The 20,214-nt window shown below is 41.7% G+C and overlaps 1 protein-coding gene across 1 annotated transcript in view; it reads right to left on the bottom strand.

The window, feature by feature from the left end:
- DELE1 (DAP3 binding cell death enhancer 1) overlaps positions 1-14,592 on the bottom strand; it is a 29,090-nt gene extending 14,498 nt beyond the window's left edge. Inside the window, exons 1-2 of the mRNA XM_075210010.1 lie at positions 14,507-14,592; positions 8,589-8,697 (exon numbers count right to left, since the gene is read on the bottom strand). Of these exons, the coding sequence (XP_075066111.1) occupies positions 8,589-8,697; positions 14,507-14,537 (140 nt within the window). The 5' untranslated portion in view covers positions 14,538-14,592. The remainder of the gene's footprint in view (positions 1-8,588; positions 8,698-14,506) is intronic.
- Between the last annotated feature and the right edge of the window lie 5,622 nt (positions 14,593-20,214).

Here is a 20,214-nt window from a genome sequence, read left to right as displayed (position 1 = left end):
ATACATAATAGTATTTTTATCTTGGCTAAAAAGCAGTATGTTAATTGCATACTAATATACAACATGCAAATACTGGAGATTGTTTGTAAATAGGAATTTGTGCACAAGTCTATATCTATAAAATGAAAAATAAACAGCCTATGAAATAGATATGTTTCCCTTTAATTTCACCACTTTAATGTCATTTTCACAAGGTTTAAAGTGGACTTGTCATTTATACCAGGCATGGAAAACTTGTGGCTCTCCAGGGATTGTGAAACCACAAGCCCCAGCATGCTTTGCCAGTGGATAGCCAGTGAATAGCTGACAGGGCTTGCTGGGTCTTGTTGTTTCACAACATCTGGAGAGCCACAGGCTGGCCAGGCCTGCTCTATACAATAGAAGCAGCTGATTTGTGAGCTGAACCAATATTCAGGGGTCTATTTATTAGTGTGCAGCGGTACCACTCATTATGTGTTGCTGCATACAGTGATACAGAATGCAGTACTAAGTCCTGGGCTGCTCAGGAACCCCCGAAGTACCTCCTCCTACAGCTAAAGTCTGGGCATGTGCATAGGATTTGGCCCTGCGGGGGATCAAGTGATCCCCCACAGGATCACTTGATGCTCCATGCTTTAGTTGAGCACATAGGGACAGGTAAGATAACGACATCTTGAGATTACGTTAGTTTGCAGCGAAAAGCAATGCTTTTCACTGCTTAGTAGCTTACTTACATCACAGTCCCCATAGAGCTCTATGCGGTAACCCACGAAAAACTAGGTAAATGCAGGAGAAATCCGCTTCATAAACTGTGCGCTGGCCATTCTCTGGAGAAACAGCTGTTTCTCCGGGGTTATGGCTGATCGCACTGTCAAAAAGAGCACTCAGTCTATTCATTCCCTAGGAATTAGTTATATCAGTGAGGTAGAGGCACTCAGATGTCACAAGCTCCAGCTGTATATTGTTGCAGCCACTGTGAAGACAACAGGTAAACATCAAGGCACTGAAAAAGAGGGAATTAGATTCCCCGCAATGTGTCGCGGAGCACCTCTTAAACAGTCCTGAAGGCAGTTATCTCAATGGATTTATCCTCGCACCCCATAGATGTGGGCGGGAAAAAGTGATTTTTTTTGGGTACCATAGTACCCGCAAAGGAGCAGTCAGACACTGCTGTAAATTCAATTTCCCCCATAGTGTTATGTATCTTCTGTGAGGAGATTTTTTTTTTTTTTTTTAAAAATGACCAAATGAGATGTGAAATATTTCGCTAATTCTGGCGTTAGTTTCACTATATTTCAAAGTTATTTTCAAACATAAAACTGGATGTAGGGTGAAGGGGTTTTTATTTAAGCATATGAAGCTGCAAGAAACGAGGACACAATCATTACCCGGCACAGAACTCATTTAACAGAAGAATGGGGCGATACCAATAACCATTATTGCTTTTTGATTTATTTGTTACTGCTCATTACTTTCCCTGCAGTGTGCAAGAGGCGACCTTTCCTTAAGAACATTGGAAAACCATTCACCTATTGCTCTCCTGTCAGGATGATTGGTGAAATGGACTTTCCCCATGCTCGGAGACAGCGTGACTGGAAGTTTGCCAGTCTGGTATATATAGAACATAAAATCTATAAAGAAACAGATCTTTCTGCAGGTTTCTTAATTGTAGCTCAACTCATACAACACGATACCCAAACTTTCCTTCCATTCTGCCGCCAACACAAAACACTTAGGCCGGGTACACACTGGCGAAGTATCCGGACGTATAGATAATAAAATATAGTCTAGCAGAGAATACACTGGAAACTACCGTCTAATTTAAACTATTAAAATAACAATAAAATGTGTACACATGGTTTGTAAGAGATTTGTCACTATGCTAAACGCTGCTGCTGTTGGTTGAATCCAGGGTCAGCAGTTATCGGGAGGGGTCTGTGGAATTTTCGCTCATTGGGTGAAGGGCAAAATTCTGAAACCTGTTTGGTGGAATATTTGTCTCATTACACATTTGAGGGAGGAATTTTTCACTCTATTCAGGCAGAAATTGGCCTTGTGAAATCACCAGCCTGATTACACAATACCACTCTCATTATTATCACCTCTAGAAAACAACTAACAAAGCCAGGAAGATGCGCAAAAATAAAGTCATGACCTGAAGATATGTGAAATACATTCTAAAGACATTGTGCATACGGGTATTAATTCCCGCAATTAATGAAATGTACTATGTGGTGTTAGCGAGGTGAACTGTAGCACTTTAGAAATAATTGTACAATCATTTTGAAAGTCTCTGATCACAAAACAAATTGCACTCCGCTTCTCTAGCGCCACCTATCATCCTTAGGGGGAAAATTCAATTGACCACAAGTTTCTTTTCATTCCCGCAGTTTTAAAAAAAAAAAAAAAATCCTGCGTGGATTTTTAACTGCTATAGCGACCATTATTAGTTAACGCAGCAAATTTTTAGGGGATTGAAGGGGGGGCTTAACGCGGTCATATATATATATATATATATATATATATATAAAGGATTGGCATACATTTGCATACATTAGATTGCATTACACAACCTTCCTATTTGATAATATCTGCATACAGTACTTTCTTTTAGCATATTTTTTATTTCACTATTTTTTACTATAGAATCATCTATTCTATACCATGTCAAAACACATTAGTACATACATATTAGTACAAAAAAAACATACAGAAATATAATTAGTGATTATTTTATTTTTATGGGTTTTTTTCATTATTTTTTTTTTTAAAATAAAACCAACTTTTTCATGTTATGCTTTACTGATCAACATAGTTTATTTTTATTTTTTTCATTATTACATGATTTCAAATAGTTTTCTTAGGTTTTTTATTTTTAGCACACCCCAAAGAGGTGCGAGATAAAACAGTATATTGGCCTGTTTAACGCGCCGCATTAAAAAACAATTGAATCGTTTTTCACCCGCCCTATACTTTCAATAGACCTTCTACTGAAGCGCGATAGGACAGTTTGATGAAAAAAAACAAAAACGCTGCGTTAAAAATGGAATTGAGTCTCAGGTAAAGTTAACCTGCTCAAAAATGAAAAAAAAAAAAAAACACGTTAAAATGAATTACTGCTGTGTTAAAAAAATGAATTCCCCCCTATATATCACTGCAATGATGTCTAGTAATTAGCATTCAAGTTTCTGGGCTGAACTCTGGTCTCTCTTACATCCCTTTCCCAGCTACAAACCATTTCAGAACTTTGCTGGTGGTAACATGCAGGAAGGGATGCAGCATGAAACAGACGGAGCGCGGCCCAGTTTAGTAATTAGCATAGTGTTTATGCTCACTTCGATACATCTCCTGTGCGAATGACCGGGGTAGAATAAAACAGATTAACTAAAATCCACTACTAAAAAAACCCCCAAAAAAACTTGTTGGTCGGATGACATGTTCTATAAGTGTTAATGGATACTGAAATGAACAATAAAGATTTTAAATGATATCACTACTGTAATATACAAGTGGTTTTAATACATCTCAAAACTCCTGGAAATAATATCTGCAGAAATAAATACTGTATAAACTGTGCATTCTGATCAGGCGCGGGCTGGGAGAGGGAAGCCCGGGGGGCACACAGGCGGCCGCATCTGATGACATGAGATGTGGCCGCGTCAGTGCACACCGGTGAAAAGGTGATATATTGCATCCGGGGGGCGGCCCTAATAGCGGTCTGACTGAGCGGCCTGCCCCCAGGGCCAGCCCGCCCCTGATTCTGATGTCATCTCTTCAGTGTTCTTCAGGAAAAAATGTGCATTATAAGGAACTCCCTTCTCTAAAATATCTCAGATGTCTGTGTCCTGTATGATCGCACTGAGCCTACACAGTCCTGCTTTTATATGGTCAGGGACCTCTTCAGAGGCTTCGCATATTTATATAAATTACAAATAAATTATCCCATATATGATTTATTGATATTATACACACAAGGTGGTACCATTACATTTCTTATTATACATGAGATAACTGTATTCCCAATACAGTATCACTACTCAAATATCATAAATGATAAGTGGTGAAATAACTACGTAGGAGTTTATGTTCTCCCCTTTTTTGCGTGGGTTTCCTTCCACACTCCAAAAACATACTGGAAGGTTAATTGGTTGCTATCAAATTGACCCTAGTCTCTCTCTGTGTGTATGTTAGGGAATTTAGACTGTAAGCTCCAATAGGGCAGGGACTGATGTGAGCGAGTTCTCTGTACAGCGCTGCGGAATCAGCGGTGCTATATAAATAGCTGCTGAAGATGATGATTAATATATTTGCAGCACTTGTGTATTAAAGCAGAACTCCACCAAAATTAAACATTTAGCAGAGCTGACAAAGTTATAATAAATTACAGAGCTCTACTTACTTGGGGTACAGTGTTCATCTAGTCCGATGAGTCCCCTGAGGCTATGACAGTCCAGCGCTGCTCTCCTCTCTGCTACTACCTACTGCAGCGGTATTGTCGCTCTCTATCAATGTGAAGTTCACCAGGGAGGAGCACTTACAACGCCTCTTCTTGTCTGCAACAGGCAAGCAGTAACAGGAGAGAGGATAGCAGCACTGGAGCCTTCAGAAGACTTTGTTGGATCAAATGAACGCTAGACGCCAAGTAAGCAGAACTCTGTCAATTATTATAACTTGCCATTTATACAGATATTATATACAGGAGTTTAGACATATGGTGACATCATTGGCTTATTGTGAGAGTAGAATTGGGTCTAAAAGCACCCAGCATGTAGACTCCAGCGACCTCTATGTGCTTTTATGTGGGTACAATATACCACATATGAACACTGCCAGTGTGGTAGTGATGCCCTTGAAATGCCATGAAGTGCAGTACCTTACCTAACCTACTGTTGTGATGGCGCTGTATACTATAGCTGCTATGGAGAGTTGGACACTTGGCAAACATCTAGGTGTAAGATATAGGCAGCTAAAGTAAGATATTTATACTTCTTGTATTTTCTGTCAACCCACTAACAGGAGGGCAATGCAGTTTATATTTTTATCTTTTTAACACTGTACTATTTTGTCCTCGCATATAAAACCTTCTTGATCTCATGCACTGAAAATGGAACATAAACATCTGTTACTGTACTAAAATTACATTGTGCAATGAAGCAAAATACAGCTCAGTATGCCACTTAACACACAACTCTGAGCTAGCCAGCCATGAAAAAGTGATTGACATAAAAAAACTGCCTGATTTTACATACTCCAGGCTTGCAATGCACACAGATGCAAGTACCAGCTTCGTATCTAAACAGGCAAAATAGTCTTCGGTATTGAACATGAAAAATGTCACAACAGTTTTTTATGCCAAGCTTGTATACAAATAGTAGTCATTCACATCATCTAGTTAGATCAATCTCATAACTCAATCTTCTTTTAAGTGTTAAGAATTCTTGTTGCCAAGCCTTAGTAGGTCAGCCATAGGCTTCCACAATGTCTTCTGAAATGTCAAGAGTTACAAACATAACCGTCACCTACAAACTACACTTTAAACAGATATTGGAACAGACAACACATAACTCATGTTTACTTTTACTGTGCGTTACAGCTGTATAGTTTCTTCTATAGTCACTGTTTTATATGTCATTATGGAGTTAGCCATTTTCTTGAATGCTATGAATATTGATCAGCATGTGAACAGCCCATGTATTGGCTGGAACATGCTCACTGTGCTCCTGAGACACATCCTGTGACATCATCAAGCTGCCAGCTTTCTGCACATTGGCTCTGCATGATCATGTGTCAGCAGCACAGGAACTTCAGCCTAAACCAGTTGCTAAATTAAATATTGCTTAAGAGTAGCACAGTTTTATAGGTCCTTTTAAATAATGGTATGTATGTTGATAATTGTACATTGCAATTATGCTTTTATTTAGGTGTGTACTTCTATTATTTTAAGAACTGCATGACAGGTTTATAACAGGAATTTGGAGCATATCTGTATTGGCATTGCCTGATAAAACTGGAGGAAAACACAGTGCTCGTGATCTATTACAAATTGGAACCAAAGTCCGAGAATCTTTACTGTGCGTATTATTATTATCATTTATTTGTTAGGCGCCACAAAATTTCCGCAGCGCCGTACACAGTACAAACAGTAGACTATACAGGGTGAAACAGTACAGAACAATAAACAAAAATACCAATACTTCAGAACTCCAGGCAGGCTGCTGCAATAAGCACGGAGCAGAAGAACGGGTAAGGAGACAGGAGGGAAGAGGGCCCTGCTCATGTGAGCTTACATCCTAAGGGAGGGTAGACAGAATCAGGCACAAGGGGAGCCAGAAGGGAGAGTGAGTGGTAAAGCTGAGGGGTTAAGAAGATGGTTGGTAGGCTATGCGGAAGAGGTGAGTTTTCAGTGCACGTTTGAAGCAGCACAGAGTAGGAGAGAGACGGGTGGAACGAGGGAGGTCGTTCCAGTGAAGGGGGGCTGCACGGGAAAAGTCTTGGATTCTGGAGTGGGAAGAAGTGATAAGAGTGGAGGAGAGGCGGCGATCATTGGCTGAGCGCAGAGAGCGGGCCAGAGTGTGTATGGAGAGGAGGTTAGAGATGTAGGGGGCAGTAGAGTGGGAGAGAGCCTTGTAAGTGGTGGTGAGGAGCTTGAAGAGGATTCTATAGGGGAAGGGAAGCCAGTGTAGGACGAGGCAGAGAGGGGAGGCAGAGGAGGAGCGGCGTGAGAGGAAGATGAGTCTTGCAGCCACGTTGAGTATAGAGCGGAGGGGAGAGAGATGGGAGTGGGGGAGGCCAGTGAGGAGAAGGTTGCAATAATCCAGGCGGGAGATGATGAGTGCGTGGATGATAGTTTTGGTGGCATCCTGAGAGAGGAAGGGACGGATGCGGGCGATGTTGCGTAGTTGGAAGCGACAGGACTGGGCAAGGGAATGAATGTGGGGGGCAAAAGAGAGAGAAGAGTCGAGGGTGACACCCAGGCAGCAGAGACGACAATAGAGAGGTCATGGTGGGATGGGAGTCTGGGCGGAGGAAAGACAATGAGTTCCGTCTTGGAGATATTGATTTTAAGAAAACGCGCGGACATCCAGGAGGTGATGGCGGAGAGGCAGTCAGATACCCGAGAGAGGAGGGTGGAGGAAAGGTCAGGAGAAGAGATGTAGAGTTGAATGTCGTCAGCATAGAGGTGATACTGAAGACCAAAGGAGGAGATGAGAGCGCCAAGTGAGGAAGTATAGAGCGAGAAGAGTAAAGGACCGAGAACAGAGGCTTGCGGGACTCCAACAGGGAGAGGGTAGGGGGAGGATAAGAAACTAGACGTTGATACAGAGAAGGAGCGGTTAGCAAGGTATGAGGTGAACCAGGCAAGGACAGATCCAGAGAGGCCAAGAGAGAGAAGGGTTTGCAGCAGGAGGGGGTGGTCCACGGTGTCAAAGGCTGCGGAGAGGTCAAGGAGAATAAGTAGGGAGAAGTGACCCTTGGACTTGGCCGTTAGGAGATCATTAGTAACCTTGGCCAGGGCAGTTTCGGTGGAGTGGAGGGGACGGTAGCCGGATTGGAGAGGGTCAAGGAGGGAATAGTCAGAGAGGTGTTTGGCGAGGCGGCTGCAGACAATCCTCTCGAGAAGTTTGGAGGCGTAGGGGAGTAGTGAGATAGGGCGATAGTTAGCAAGAGAGGTGGGGTCGAGATTGGGTTTTTTGAGGATAGGGGTGATAAGAGCGTGTTTAAAAGAGGAGGGGACTATACCAGAGGAGAGTGATAAGTTGAAGAGGTGAGCGAGGTAAGAACAGGCACTGGGAGAGAGAGAGCGAAGGAGGTGAGAGGGGATGGGGTCGGGAGGACAGGTAGAGGGTGGGGAGGAGAGAATAAGGGTGCGTAGACTGAAAACAGCAGCGATAGCCGATATTAATCCAATGAAAGCCAGATGGTTTTATGGTATGTTGGTAAACGTGGTCAGAAGACGACCACTATCGTCCTGTGTTTGTGATATCTTCTGACTGAATTACCAAGCCTCATAGATGCTGCATGTGATCCAACCACTTGGACCAATGGGCCGAAACTCGCTCAGTCTGGCCACCTACGTCTTCAGCAAAGTCGGATACTCATCGTACTACTTGCCAAAGGGTGGGGTTAGGTTTGTGTGGCGCCAGATTTAGTATTTGGAAAAAGGTGCTCATTCCAGAGTGGGAACCACAGTAATTTTATTATTTCAGGGAAATAGAGATTTCCCCACTCCCAAAAATCCAGTGACGGCATTACTGCCTTAAAGGTGTTAACACACTGAGCCTAAACACCTGAATATTCTGACCTCCCAGGATCAAGAGCAGCTCTGCCCAATAGGTCAGCTGCTTTTTACCTCATCCTTACATAATTTTTCAAAAGCCAGACAATGATACAATGGTAATGCCACTACCATGGATCATCGTTCCTTACAGCATATAAAGGACAATAGCGCAAACCTTGAGAGATCATTATAGCAGGCAACAGGGGCTGAAATTCTACAGCTGATGTAAGTTGCCATTTACTACATTTATCACTTTGAAAATGCATGGGTAGATTATATCTAAATATATTCATTTTTTATCTTGATTTCTATATTAAATTGTTACACTTACCTTTTGCTACCTGCATTCTGCCCCAAAGGTATCAAGGATGATGGATTCAAAGCATCAGCCTCCCCATGTACACAACCCTGGACGTTGGCTGCATGGAAGCGGTTCAGGGCTGTAACAGAAAGAGAACTATATATCAATATGAGCTGAAAGCAACTGCACCCCAAACCCAAATTACAGATGCTGTCCTTTTCCATAATGCCTGCAAGGTGCGCAGGGACTATATCACCCATAACCAAACTGTGTGAGGAGACTTTAAAGTGTATCTTTGTCACACATAATGGAGACGGATATTTTGTTGGTTGAATAATCAGCCTATCAAACTACAGGGAACTAGTGACATCACTTAGGCTGACGCCCCAGCGACGCCAACAGTTCTTAGAAAATTTATCTTTTAAACGCTCATAATTATTGGTTAAGCCTAGAAAATGTCTTCTACTGTGTGTATGTGATGTGTACAATTTAAGTTCAGCAATAGGCAACACAGTGGCTTAATGGTTAGCACTTCTCCCTCACGGCGCTGGGGTCGAGTCCGATTCCCGACCATGACCTTATCTGTGCGGAGTGTGTATGTTCCCTCGTGTTTGTGTGGGTTTCCACCAGTTTCTTTCTCCCACACTCCAAAACCATACTAGTAGGTTAATTGACTGCTTACAAAATTAATCCTAGCCTGTGTGTGTTAGGGAATTTAGACTGTAAGCTCCAATGGGGCAGGGACTGATGTGAGTGAGTTCTCTGTACAGCGCTGCGGAATTGGTGGTGCTATATAAATAAATGGTGATTACGATGAATTGTAAATTCTCACTAGCACGGACCTTGCTACCATTTGTATCTCTACTGTTTGCGTTTAGGGCTGCACAAACTTACACAGCAGAACATGCCTTAGGTTTCTAGCGATACATAGAATATGCCATTCTGCTATAAATATTCAATGTCCATGCTTTAATAGCAGCCCTCTATAAAAAACCCAAGCCTATTAATTGCATAAACTAAAGGCGGCTCTGCTAGTTAATCATACAGTAGGGAAATTCCCCTAGCTGTGGTGTAATTATAAACAGTACAGATGGTCATCCAGCTAAAGATTATCACACAGGATGTGGAGCCAAAACTATCATGGACTAATCTGCAACTTTTTCTTTTCTTTGTATGAATCAGATAATTAAAAGGAACAATATTTTGCTTTCAGACAACTATACATTATAGTCTTCTAGAAACACATATGCAACAAGGAACTTACTTATATTTTACATTTATTTATATTGTATTTTATCTCTGTGTTTAATCTTGTCAGTTTCTAAAATATTTTATACCTTGAACTGCTATACAGTATTATACTGTATACTTACATTAAAACAGAGTAGGCTGAATTTCATTACGCTGAAAACTATTACGTCAAAATACAGTTAGCTGGCTAAAGATTAACCTGAGTGTTTGTTACACAGTACACTGCCCTCTTTGTTTAACAGTCTGATGAAATATTGTGACTTTTATTATGGTAGTCATGATGTTTTTAGCAGGTATGTAGTAATTTTATCACTAAACCCCACCTGGCTTACAGCCAACTGTGTGCTCAAGGGGGGTTTCCTGAATGCACATGACCAGTTTATTGAGCACATGCTTCTTATAGTAAATACACCGTTTCCTTCAGTGCTCTTCCACAATGGATTTAACCTGTTAATAAAGGTGGTGCTTTGTGACCAGACCCATTTTAGACAAGTGCTGGTTAAATGGCAATGATGCCTTTATTTAAGGGATCAGAGAGCATTCTATAAAGATGAATAAAGTAATAATATTATATATATATATATATATATATAAAAAAAAATCTCCATAATATATTATGACTATTTTCAAGCAATTATTGCACCCCTAGAAGAATGTAATTAAATGTCTCCCATTTGTTTTGATACTCAATATGTATGTGTCTCTAATGTAAGGCAGATTATTGTTGCTAGCAGTGAAGCTGTGTGTATTTGTTTCCACTTTTTATTAAATTGTCCCCTTGTAGGCCCTTGTAGGTCAGATTGGATCTTAGGGGTCACTGCAGAAATTTTTCATATTCACAGCAACTGTTTATTGTGTTTTATTGAAGCTGACATACCAGCTCCACTTATATTCTTAGACACTGTATCTATAGTTCCTATCACAAGACTCTGGCAATCAGCGTGAACAAGATACTGAATTACATCATCCTACATACACTGCAGTGTTCTAATGACTGAGCGGTCATGTCCTTTCTGCCGTCCCGGGCACCAGGTGTGCCCTAAAATTAAAGCTCATGCCCAACTGACGTTAAAAGAATAACATTTTAAAAAAAAGGAGATGTGCATGTGGTAATGGATTAAACAGGCAGAGTTGGTTATTTATGTTGCCCTTAGAAATATCTCTGCTGTGAGCTATTCTTCAGATAAAACTGTATAGAGAAAGCAGCTATGTAAAGTGTCTCAGGGCATTAACAATAAACATCTATGTCTAATAGAATAAAGACTTGGCTGCAAAGCACAGAAGAATGTTTAAAAAAGCAAAGGTATTTTTTTTTTTTTTTTTTTATCAACAAACTCATTTTTTCTATTACTGATCAGCAGTAAGCACTTACAGCTGGGACCACTGCAGCTCACTTTTGGCTACCGTAGGACAATTCTAGAGAGGGGACATACGACTCAATCACTGAAAATGAAAGCTGGCTGCTGACTGGAAGATAGTTTTTCTTTAAAGCCTTTTAAACAAGAACTCTTAAGCATCCTCGCGCAGTAAACTACTAGCCCCACGCCTTGTCTACTTGATTTTAAGTTTCCTAATATGGAAATACCTTTATATTTTGTATTATAGTTATGTACTGTGATCTGTTTAACTTGAAATGCATGTACTGTACCCACCCTCCCCGTTTATTCCCCCCTCTCACTTTCTTTTTGATTTCTGTACCCTTAACTGTAAAGTTCATAATGAAAACTATTGTTGGAAGAAAAAAAGAAGAACTCTTAAACACTTTTAACTTAAAAATTAAAATTTAGCTTTAGGTCCTGTATGTTGACCAAGTGTTGGCCGCAGCCTTCTGTCCTGGTCTGCCCCCAAAATGCTTCTTCTGCTCAAGCGGTGTTGTCAATGCTGCTGTCTTGTAACCTTCCCAATAATGTGAAAATGATAACCTCCTACTCTGTTTGAAACAGACCAGTCCTTAGCTGCAAAGAGGAGAGCAGCAGAGGACTGTTATAATGGCAATATCAGTGGCTATGGCCCAAAACTGGCCACCATGCCTGATAATGATCCTATTGTAATAGATAGGATCATTATCTGGCATTATCTTAATTGTGATCAAAAGATGACTACAGATAGCTGCCATCTATGTGCACACAGGATCATCTTCTGACCATGCTAACATGCCCCAATGATGCCGCAGGTGATCGTTGGGATAAACCTACGCAGAGCTGGCCTTAACGGTACTGTGGGGACCTGCCACTCCCACTTTGTAATAATCTGTAGTTTAGCGTGACATGCTAAGCTCCACCATAAACAAAATGTAAAGTTTTGGAAGGCTTCCTGTAATTATAAAGCATGGTAAAGATTTTTTATTCATCAACATCTGGGAGATGTAGTTCACCAAAAGCTGGAGTGCAACAGGGTGCCTAAGCTTTGTTGAATACTGTTAATAGAAATTTACATTGGTTAGATCAGTGGTGGGCAACAGGTGGCCAGCGGCCTGTTGAGCCTTCCCCTGTAAACCCACTAGCCAGCTGCACCCGATCTAATCAGAATGGGGTCGGTTGCCATCCATGTCACGTGACCTCCTACACACATGGAAGGGAGGTCACATGGCATGACCTCTTAGTTGCACAAAAAGCAATGGATACAGGAGATAGGAGTTAGACAAATCTAGGAGACACAGTGAACACTAGTTAGGGAACAAAAGTATGGATGATAGCCAATGAGCTCTAGAAATGTGGGGCGTGCTAGGAAATTGTAGCTCCACAAAGGCTGGACAGCCACATATCGTCTGTGCCCGGTACACTATCTTAAGTGCTGTTGGGCAAAAGGAATTAACTACTGGTACATTGCTGGCAACAAATGTCATAATGTGTTGGGTACTGTTAACATCACAGGTGGCATGCTCTGAAATTGGAGGGAATAATGTAGTATAAAATGTATAGTATTGCAGGCTATTATTTGCTGGTTAATGTTAGGCATGATATGTCTGCATTTGTTGCAGGACAATTAATGCAAGAACACACCCCAATTACAACCAGCAAGACTACATTGCATGGCCAGTTCCAGACAGAAATTATTTTCCTTGCATAGAAGAGATCTTCAAACTTTTGAAGATATTTGACCAGGACTACTCTACAGAGACTTTATAATGCATTTACTATTTAATTACAATGTTTAATTAACTTTTTTTTTTAATTGGCTCTTTGAGTTTTAAAATTAGAAATACACATACATACATATATATATTTCAAATTATTGTTATTATTTAAATATTTTCTTTACATACTCAGCATGTACACTCTTGATTGTGAATGTTATCATAGGGAACTGCCCATGCATAGCATATGAATATTACCATAGAGGTAAGAGATAATAATAAAAGTGTAGTTGTTTATGATTAACACAATTGATTTTCACTATGATTTGACCTTTAAAGTGTCTCAGTGCTAGATCAATGAAAATTATGTCTTGTGCAATAGAACTCCAGAATAAACACAAGCTGATACAAGTTCTGGGTTTGGCAAACTGACATATTACAACAGAGAGAAAAACACACCTTTTCCTCTCTGTGTGAAATAAAAACTGTAAATGTATTTTTTTTGTTAAAGTGATCACTTTTATAGTCCTATTAAAGAGAAGTATTGGCTGCTAATGCATTAGCAACAGCAAGATCTTGTTAATTCCTATTGTAAAATATGCAATTCCACAGTGTTTTCTTTTTCACAGTTAGATGTCGAACGGCACATATCCAATCAGGTGCCTTTTTATTATTATTATTATTTTTTTTATTCATGTCTACACCTCCTCCAGCAAATCCTGTTTTTTATTCTTCAATCAACAGCAGGGACCTGTGACAACTGTGTGGATTACATTGTACTACTAGCCCCCTCACTTGTAGATAGATAAGAGTGGGCAACTAACTTGATGGAGGGGGAGAGTGTTGTCCTAGTGTAGACTGTTGAGGGGCCCATTAACAGGGCCGTAACTAGGGCTGTGCAACAGGGGCAACCGCCCAGGGCGCAACGCTGAAGGGAGGTGCAATTTAGGAATATTTTAGGTTATGTTGGTTAAAATTGAGGGCTAGGGGGGCGTCACTTGTCTTTCTCGCCCCAGGCGCTAGAATTCTAAGTTACGGCTCTGCCCATTAATATAATGTAAAGAACCACCACTATAATATAATGTAAAGAACCACCACTATAATATAATGTAAAGAACCACCACTATAAAACCTACAACTCAACCTTATTATAAGACCCATACCCTGAGAGATCATCTCAACCCATTTATATGGAAAGCTTGTTTATAATAACAGTTTTATCACAGTAGTAAAACTAATGGATTATGTATATGGATAGATATAACTGAAAAGTAATCATGAAAGTTAAAGATAAGCTAAAGATACTATAACCAACCATACTGCCAGTGTTGTAATCACTGACCAATCTAAACTGCATGATTTACTAAATACATAGTTTACACAATGTAAGCTCTATAATCAGAACAGAAGGCAGCCACTGTCTCTCCATCTGTAGGGGAACTACAAGTCCCAGCGTGCCCAGTCAGCGTCTGAAATTGTACTTCCACTCCAACTGCGGCCGGTGTATAGGAATGTGCACACGGGAGGCATCCAGCAAGCACAACAAGCCTGCAATGGCGGATCTGCTTCTATCTCATCAACAAGACACAACCGTCCCTCCCGTACGAGCTGTCAAACTCACCCCGGGCCAGGAGACCCTGAATCCGCCACATCTCGACCACTGTCCCGATCACTAGCTTTCACAGGCTACTGCGCATGCGCGAGTGGGTGGTGTACCGCCTGACTATCATAGAGTTGGGAGAATGAGCTAGAATGTCTTCAGTGAACATGAATTAGAAGCGAGACCGAGCGCCAGTGATTGCTAGATGCACTGGCGGCCATATCTTAAACTGGCAAGATGCTTTTCTTTTTTTTATTTCTTAGGCATAACGTTATTGTCGTTAGAGGTGAGAGTTGTCTAAAGAAGTGACTCAGTATTTGTCATCACGTGTTCATTTTGGCAAAAAAAGTACCGGTAAATGTTTTTTTAAAGTAGAGGTTAATTAATTGTTAAAAATATGTAATACATATTGCATACTTGCCAACTTTTCCTCGTTGGCTTCAGGGAGATCCTGGGGGAAGGTGGGTGTGCGGGGGCGGGGCTTGACGAATCGCACCATTTTGGCCCTGCCCCCTAAACGATTGTCATAATTTTGGCCAATTACAGCAGGGGACGGAGCTAAGACGATGCAATGTTTGCATCATTAAGCCCCGCCCCTGCCACTTATCTGTGGCAGGGGCGAGAACCGGGAGGTTGCCCTGCTCTCCCGGGAGCCCAGGAGGTCTCCCAGATATGCGGAAGTCTCCTGGACATTCCAGGAGAGTAGGTAACTATGTGTTAAAGAAAAGCAGCTAATGAATCTCTAGAGACTGAAGTGTCTTTTACATTTCTGTCTCCATTACTGAAGTCATGTTTTCTTACCTGTCAGTCTTTGATTAAATCTTGGTCTCCATGAAAATGGCCACCTCCATAGGCATCAATACATGGACATAGGACACAGTTTCTGAACTGTGTCATCATGCCACAGATGGCGAAGCCAACCACGTCTTGTACTGGCTCAGCATCAGGGAGAATGCCAGACTCTTCAGGGAGTGAGGTAGATCACCCCTATTTCAGGGAGTCTCCCTGACGTTCAGGGAGAGTTGGCAAGTATGAGATATTGGAGAAAAAAATTATATGAAATCAATAGAGCATACGAGGCTAAGGTTCCTCTTTGTCCTAAGGCTTGTCTCCTAAGCCATCAATAGACGTGTTAACACTTTGAGTTGGTCATGTGGGAGAAATATTGATATTTTTATTGGGACAGCAAAATAAAAATTTGGTGCGGCACTGATGTTGGATGAGAAGACCTGTGTCACGTTAATGCAGCAGAATGCACCATCGATTGGTATTGGCACTACTAATCAAGGAGGCGCAGAAACTAACGCACCGCCGGTATTCACCAGGGACCCCCGCAAGGAGGTATGGACTTGGCTGCGTGAGGTGCGTAGGTCACTGTTCTCCAAGTATGTAACCAGGGCAGTAGCGTGGTGAACAGCTAAGCAACGGGACGCCGGCAGCAAGAATAGGCAGGCGTCCGTCCCCAGCACTGAGGGGAAGTGGGACGGCACCTGACAGTCTGGCTCGCAATCACTGTTCCAATTCATCCCAAAGGTGTTCGATAGGGTTGAGGTCAGGGCTCTGTGTAGGCCAGTCAAGTTCATTCACACCGAAACCATCAAACCATGCATGTCTTTGTAGTCTTTGCTTTGTGCACTGGGGCACAGTCATGTTGTTATAGAAAAGGGCCTTCCCCAAACTGTTGCCAAAAAGTTGGAAGCATAGCATTGTCCAAAATGACTTATTATGCTGAATCATTAAGATTGCCCTTCACTGGAGGTAAGGGCCCTAGCCCAAACCCTGAAAAATATTGCCCTTCACTGGAGGTAAGGGGCTTAGCCCAAACCCTGAAAAACAGCCCCATACCATTATCCCTCCTCCATCAAACTTCACAGTTGGCATAATGAAATCAGGCAGGTAACATTCTCCCGGCATCCGCCAAACTCAGACTCGCCCATCTGACTGCTAAGCAGAGAAGCGTGATTCGTCACTCCACAGAACACGTTTCCACCGCTCCACAGTCCAGTGTCGGTGTGCTTTACACCACCCCATCCGACGCTTGGCATTAGTCTTGGTGATGTGAGGCTTCCATGCAGCTGCTCAGCCATGGAAACCCATTCCATTAAGCTCCCTCCGCACAGTTTTCGTGCTTACATTAATGCCAGTGGAAGTTCGGAACTCTTCAGTTATGGAATCAGTAGAGCATTGGCGACTTTTACGCACCATGCACCTTAGCAGTCGTTGACCTCGCCTCTTCCGTTTTGTGGCTGAATTGCTGTTGTTCCTAAACGCTTCCACAGTTGACCGTGGACTATCCAGCAGGGATGAAATTTTACAAATCATCTTATTGCAAAGGTGGCATCCTATCACAGTACCACACTTGAAGTCACTGAACTCTTCAGAATGACCCATTTTGTATCACAAATATTTGCAAATGGAGACTGCATGGCTAGGTCCTTGATTTTACAACGCGTCTGATTGAGATACCTCAATTCACTAATTAACAGGTGGGGCCAAATACTTTTGTCCATATAGTGTATCACTTCCACGGGTGGGGGTTTCCATGGATCCCATTATAAGAGACAGGTAACTTCACTACATCCCCCTGTCTTCCACTCCTTCACATCCTACCTTTCTTCTTCCTCTACTCTGTCTTAAGCTCTACTCCCTATTATTCTACCTTACCTTCCCTGCCCCCCCTTCTTCCCCATGCTACCTGTCCAATCTAAACTCCCCCACTCTAGAATGTAAGATCTCAGGAGCAGAGTCCTCTACCCTATGTCTTCTGTCTGTCCACTCTTCGTCTTCCATGTTTGTCCCTGTTATACCTTATAATGTGACAGCTTATGTGCATTTTTTTCTGTATGATATGCAATTTGTTCTGTTAATTGCATTAATGCATTTATTATTCTGCTCAACTGTACCCACTGTTACCGTTGTCATGTATGTCATATCTGTATAGCCATGTCCGACACTACGTAATCTGTGGCGTCATACGAATAAATGATGGTGATGATGATGCAGGGATTGTATGACTGATTAGTACCTCTGCTGAGTGGATTTGTTTTGTTGCACTGTCTCCCTTCGATTCGTGCATCGCCTTAGAGTTGTTCCTCCTATTACAGTGCGTTCCGTGAACCGATGCAACCCCTCTTGCTGCTGGCCGAGCTTTCTCCTTTGAGACACTGAGCGCAGCAGCCAAGACAAGTCCTGTGGAGGCCACCTCAGTAGTCAGATCAACATTTTTCCCCATTAAGCTCTAGCCCTGTTTCTTCCCGGTGCTGGTCTCCGCCTGATATCCAGGCAACCATTTTTGAGGGGGAGAATTATTGCTTTGTGGTATTGCAGACAGGTGTGTGTTCATAAAACATATATTAAACTTAAGTCGGCCCAAATATTTATCTATGTTTTAGAATAAGTGATGGAGACTATATGAAAATTCAAAAGTTTCTGACTAACGTATAGATCGATATCCATACTAGCATAAAGTGTATGTTGCAGAATACATAGCTATATTATTGTCTCTAGCAATATAATACACTTACACACAATAGGACAGCTCAGATTAACAGATATTTCCCTTTGAGTTACATCTGTATTTTCTTTCTGCATGATTAATACTTTGTTTTCAAACTTGAAGTTTAGAAGTCCTCCCTCCCCTCAACCAGTCCTATCAGACATTAAATAGCATTCACATGCACCTAATTCCTCCAACCAGCCAGAGCAATAAATTAATAGCATTGACATTAACCTCCCACATCAGTTTGCACTCAACACTTATTCCAAAAATATCAGGCGCCCATAACATTAACCCCAACACATCAGTACCAAATAATATTAAATGTCCCTAACACCAGTCCACACATAACATTACCCCCCCCCCCACACACACACACACCAGGCCCACATACCAATAACCCCCCACACACCAGGACCACATACCAATAACCCCCCCCCCCCACGCCAGACCCACATACCATTAGCACACACACGTCCCCACATCCCATTACCCCCCCCCCCCATGCACCAGTCCCATATACCATTAACCCCCCACATACCAGGCCCACATAACATTAATCCCACACACACAAGTAACATGAATCCCCCTTATCAGTCCCTACTTAATATTAATCCCCCAAATCCAACCCCCACCCCCTGCAATATATTGATAATCTCCCCAGCACATTATCTCTATCTGTAGAATGCTATGGAAAGCAGACTCTGTCTGACACCCAGAAAATGATACAGCAGTGAAGTCTCCGTGTGTGCCATGGGGTGTTGGTAAGAGGGAAGGAAATGGAGACACTCACATTAGGGGAGAGGTCCCAGATGAGTGCCAGTCACCAGAAAGTCCAGCAATGTATGGGCTGCCTAGACTCGCACCCCACATAGAAGGAAATAAAAAAAAAAATGGAAGAGGGAAGGCCTCACATAGGACTGGCCCAGGGGCAGGGGAGGGCTGGCAAATTTTAGCCCAGGGGGCAAGACCCGACTCAGCAGCCTATTAGGAACATTTTAAAGGAAAAAAATGCAGGTAGCCCAATGACCCAGCCCAAGGTAGCCCACTAAGGGACCGGTCTAGGGAGCAGGGGCAGCCCGCATATGCCAACCTGCTCCCAACCCAGTCTGACTTAGGACCACTCTCACCTGGCTGCTGTATGTGAAAAAAAAATGCATCTATCCAAAATAAAGATAAAACACAAAAACAATATTTTTGTTATTTTTTTCTGCAAATAATACAAATACAGATAAACCTGAGGTGAGAGCCAAGTTAAAAAAATAATAATTTATATTTATAAAAGACTAACGCTGCTCCTCACCTTTATAAATACACACACACAACACACAAACTAATTTCGTAAGATGTTTGCAAATGCCTTTTTTTGTGTACTTGACTGTTGCTAATGACTAGATTTTCCTCACTTCTTATTTTGTTTGGTTTATTTAGGTTTTTTGTGTGGCAGTTACCATTTATAAAAACCTTTGCTATTCCATTTTACTCGATTTTCTATTCATTCATTTTATTTGAACTTAGTGTTAAATTAATAGGAATATACTAATTCATTTAAGCAACAAAGAGTAACTGCGATGCCACCTAAAAGGGAAATGTCTGCTGTGGGAGTAACTGCAAAGCAAGAAGCAGCAAAAAGACGAAGGGCAGAGCGGGATAAAGCCCGACGACAAACTATGACTGATGACCAAAAAGATCGTGAACTTGATCGTCATCACCATGCAAATATGACTTCTCAGCAAATTGCCCGTCACAGAGGCAACAATCGAAGAACGAACAGGACAGAGGTAATATCACGTCAGAGGTAATATCAAAGTCAGCGAACAAGATGCCACGCCATTCTTGATGTCGGTAACTTTGATGAAACAAATATTAATGCTCATAACTGTGGTCCCATGGACAGTATTTGTGAATTTTGCCACACTAATCATTTTGCGGCTGAGCAGCCATCTGACAAACTTCAAGCAATGCTGCCACAAGGGTAAAGTCAAATTAGGTAATAAGGTCTGCCCCTGTTATTGAGCACTTAATGAAAGGAATTTGATCATTACCAAAAAAGATTCCAACATGATCTTACTGTGTTTTTTTTGCTGTCATTTTAACAGTTTTGTAACTAGTAATACTATACTTTCTAATGAGCAAAAATACTGGTATTTACTATTTCAATTTTCTTGTTAAGTTCTGTTATAATGATTTTGAGGAGTTTAAGCTCACAATTACGGAATACTGCTAGTCTACC

This window comes from Mixophyes fleayi, chromosome 4, assembly GCF_038048845.1.
Source record: "Mixophyes fleayi isolate aMixFle1 chromosome 4, aMixFle1.hap1, whole genome shotgun sequence".
NCBI lineage: Eukaryota > Metazoa > Chordata > Amphibia > Anura > Limnodynastidae > Mixophyes > Mixophyes fleayi.
The sequence above is the reverse complement of the archived record's forward strand: the minus strand, read 5'-3'. Positions and strand labels throughout refer to the sequence as shown.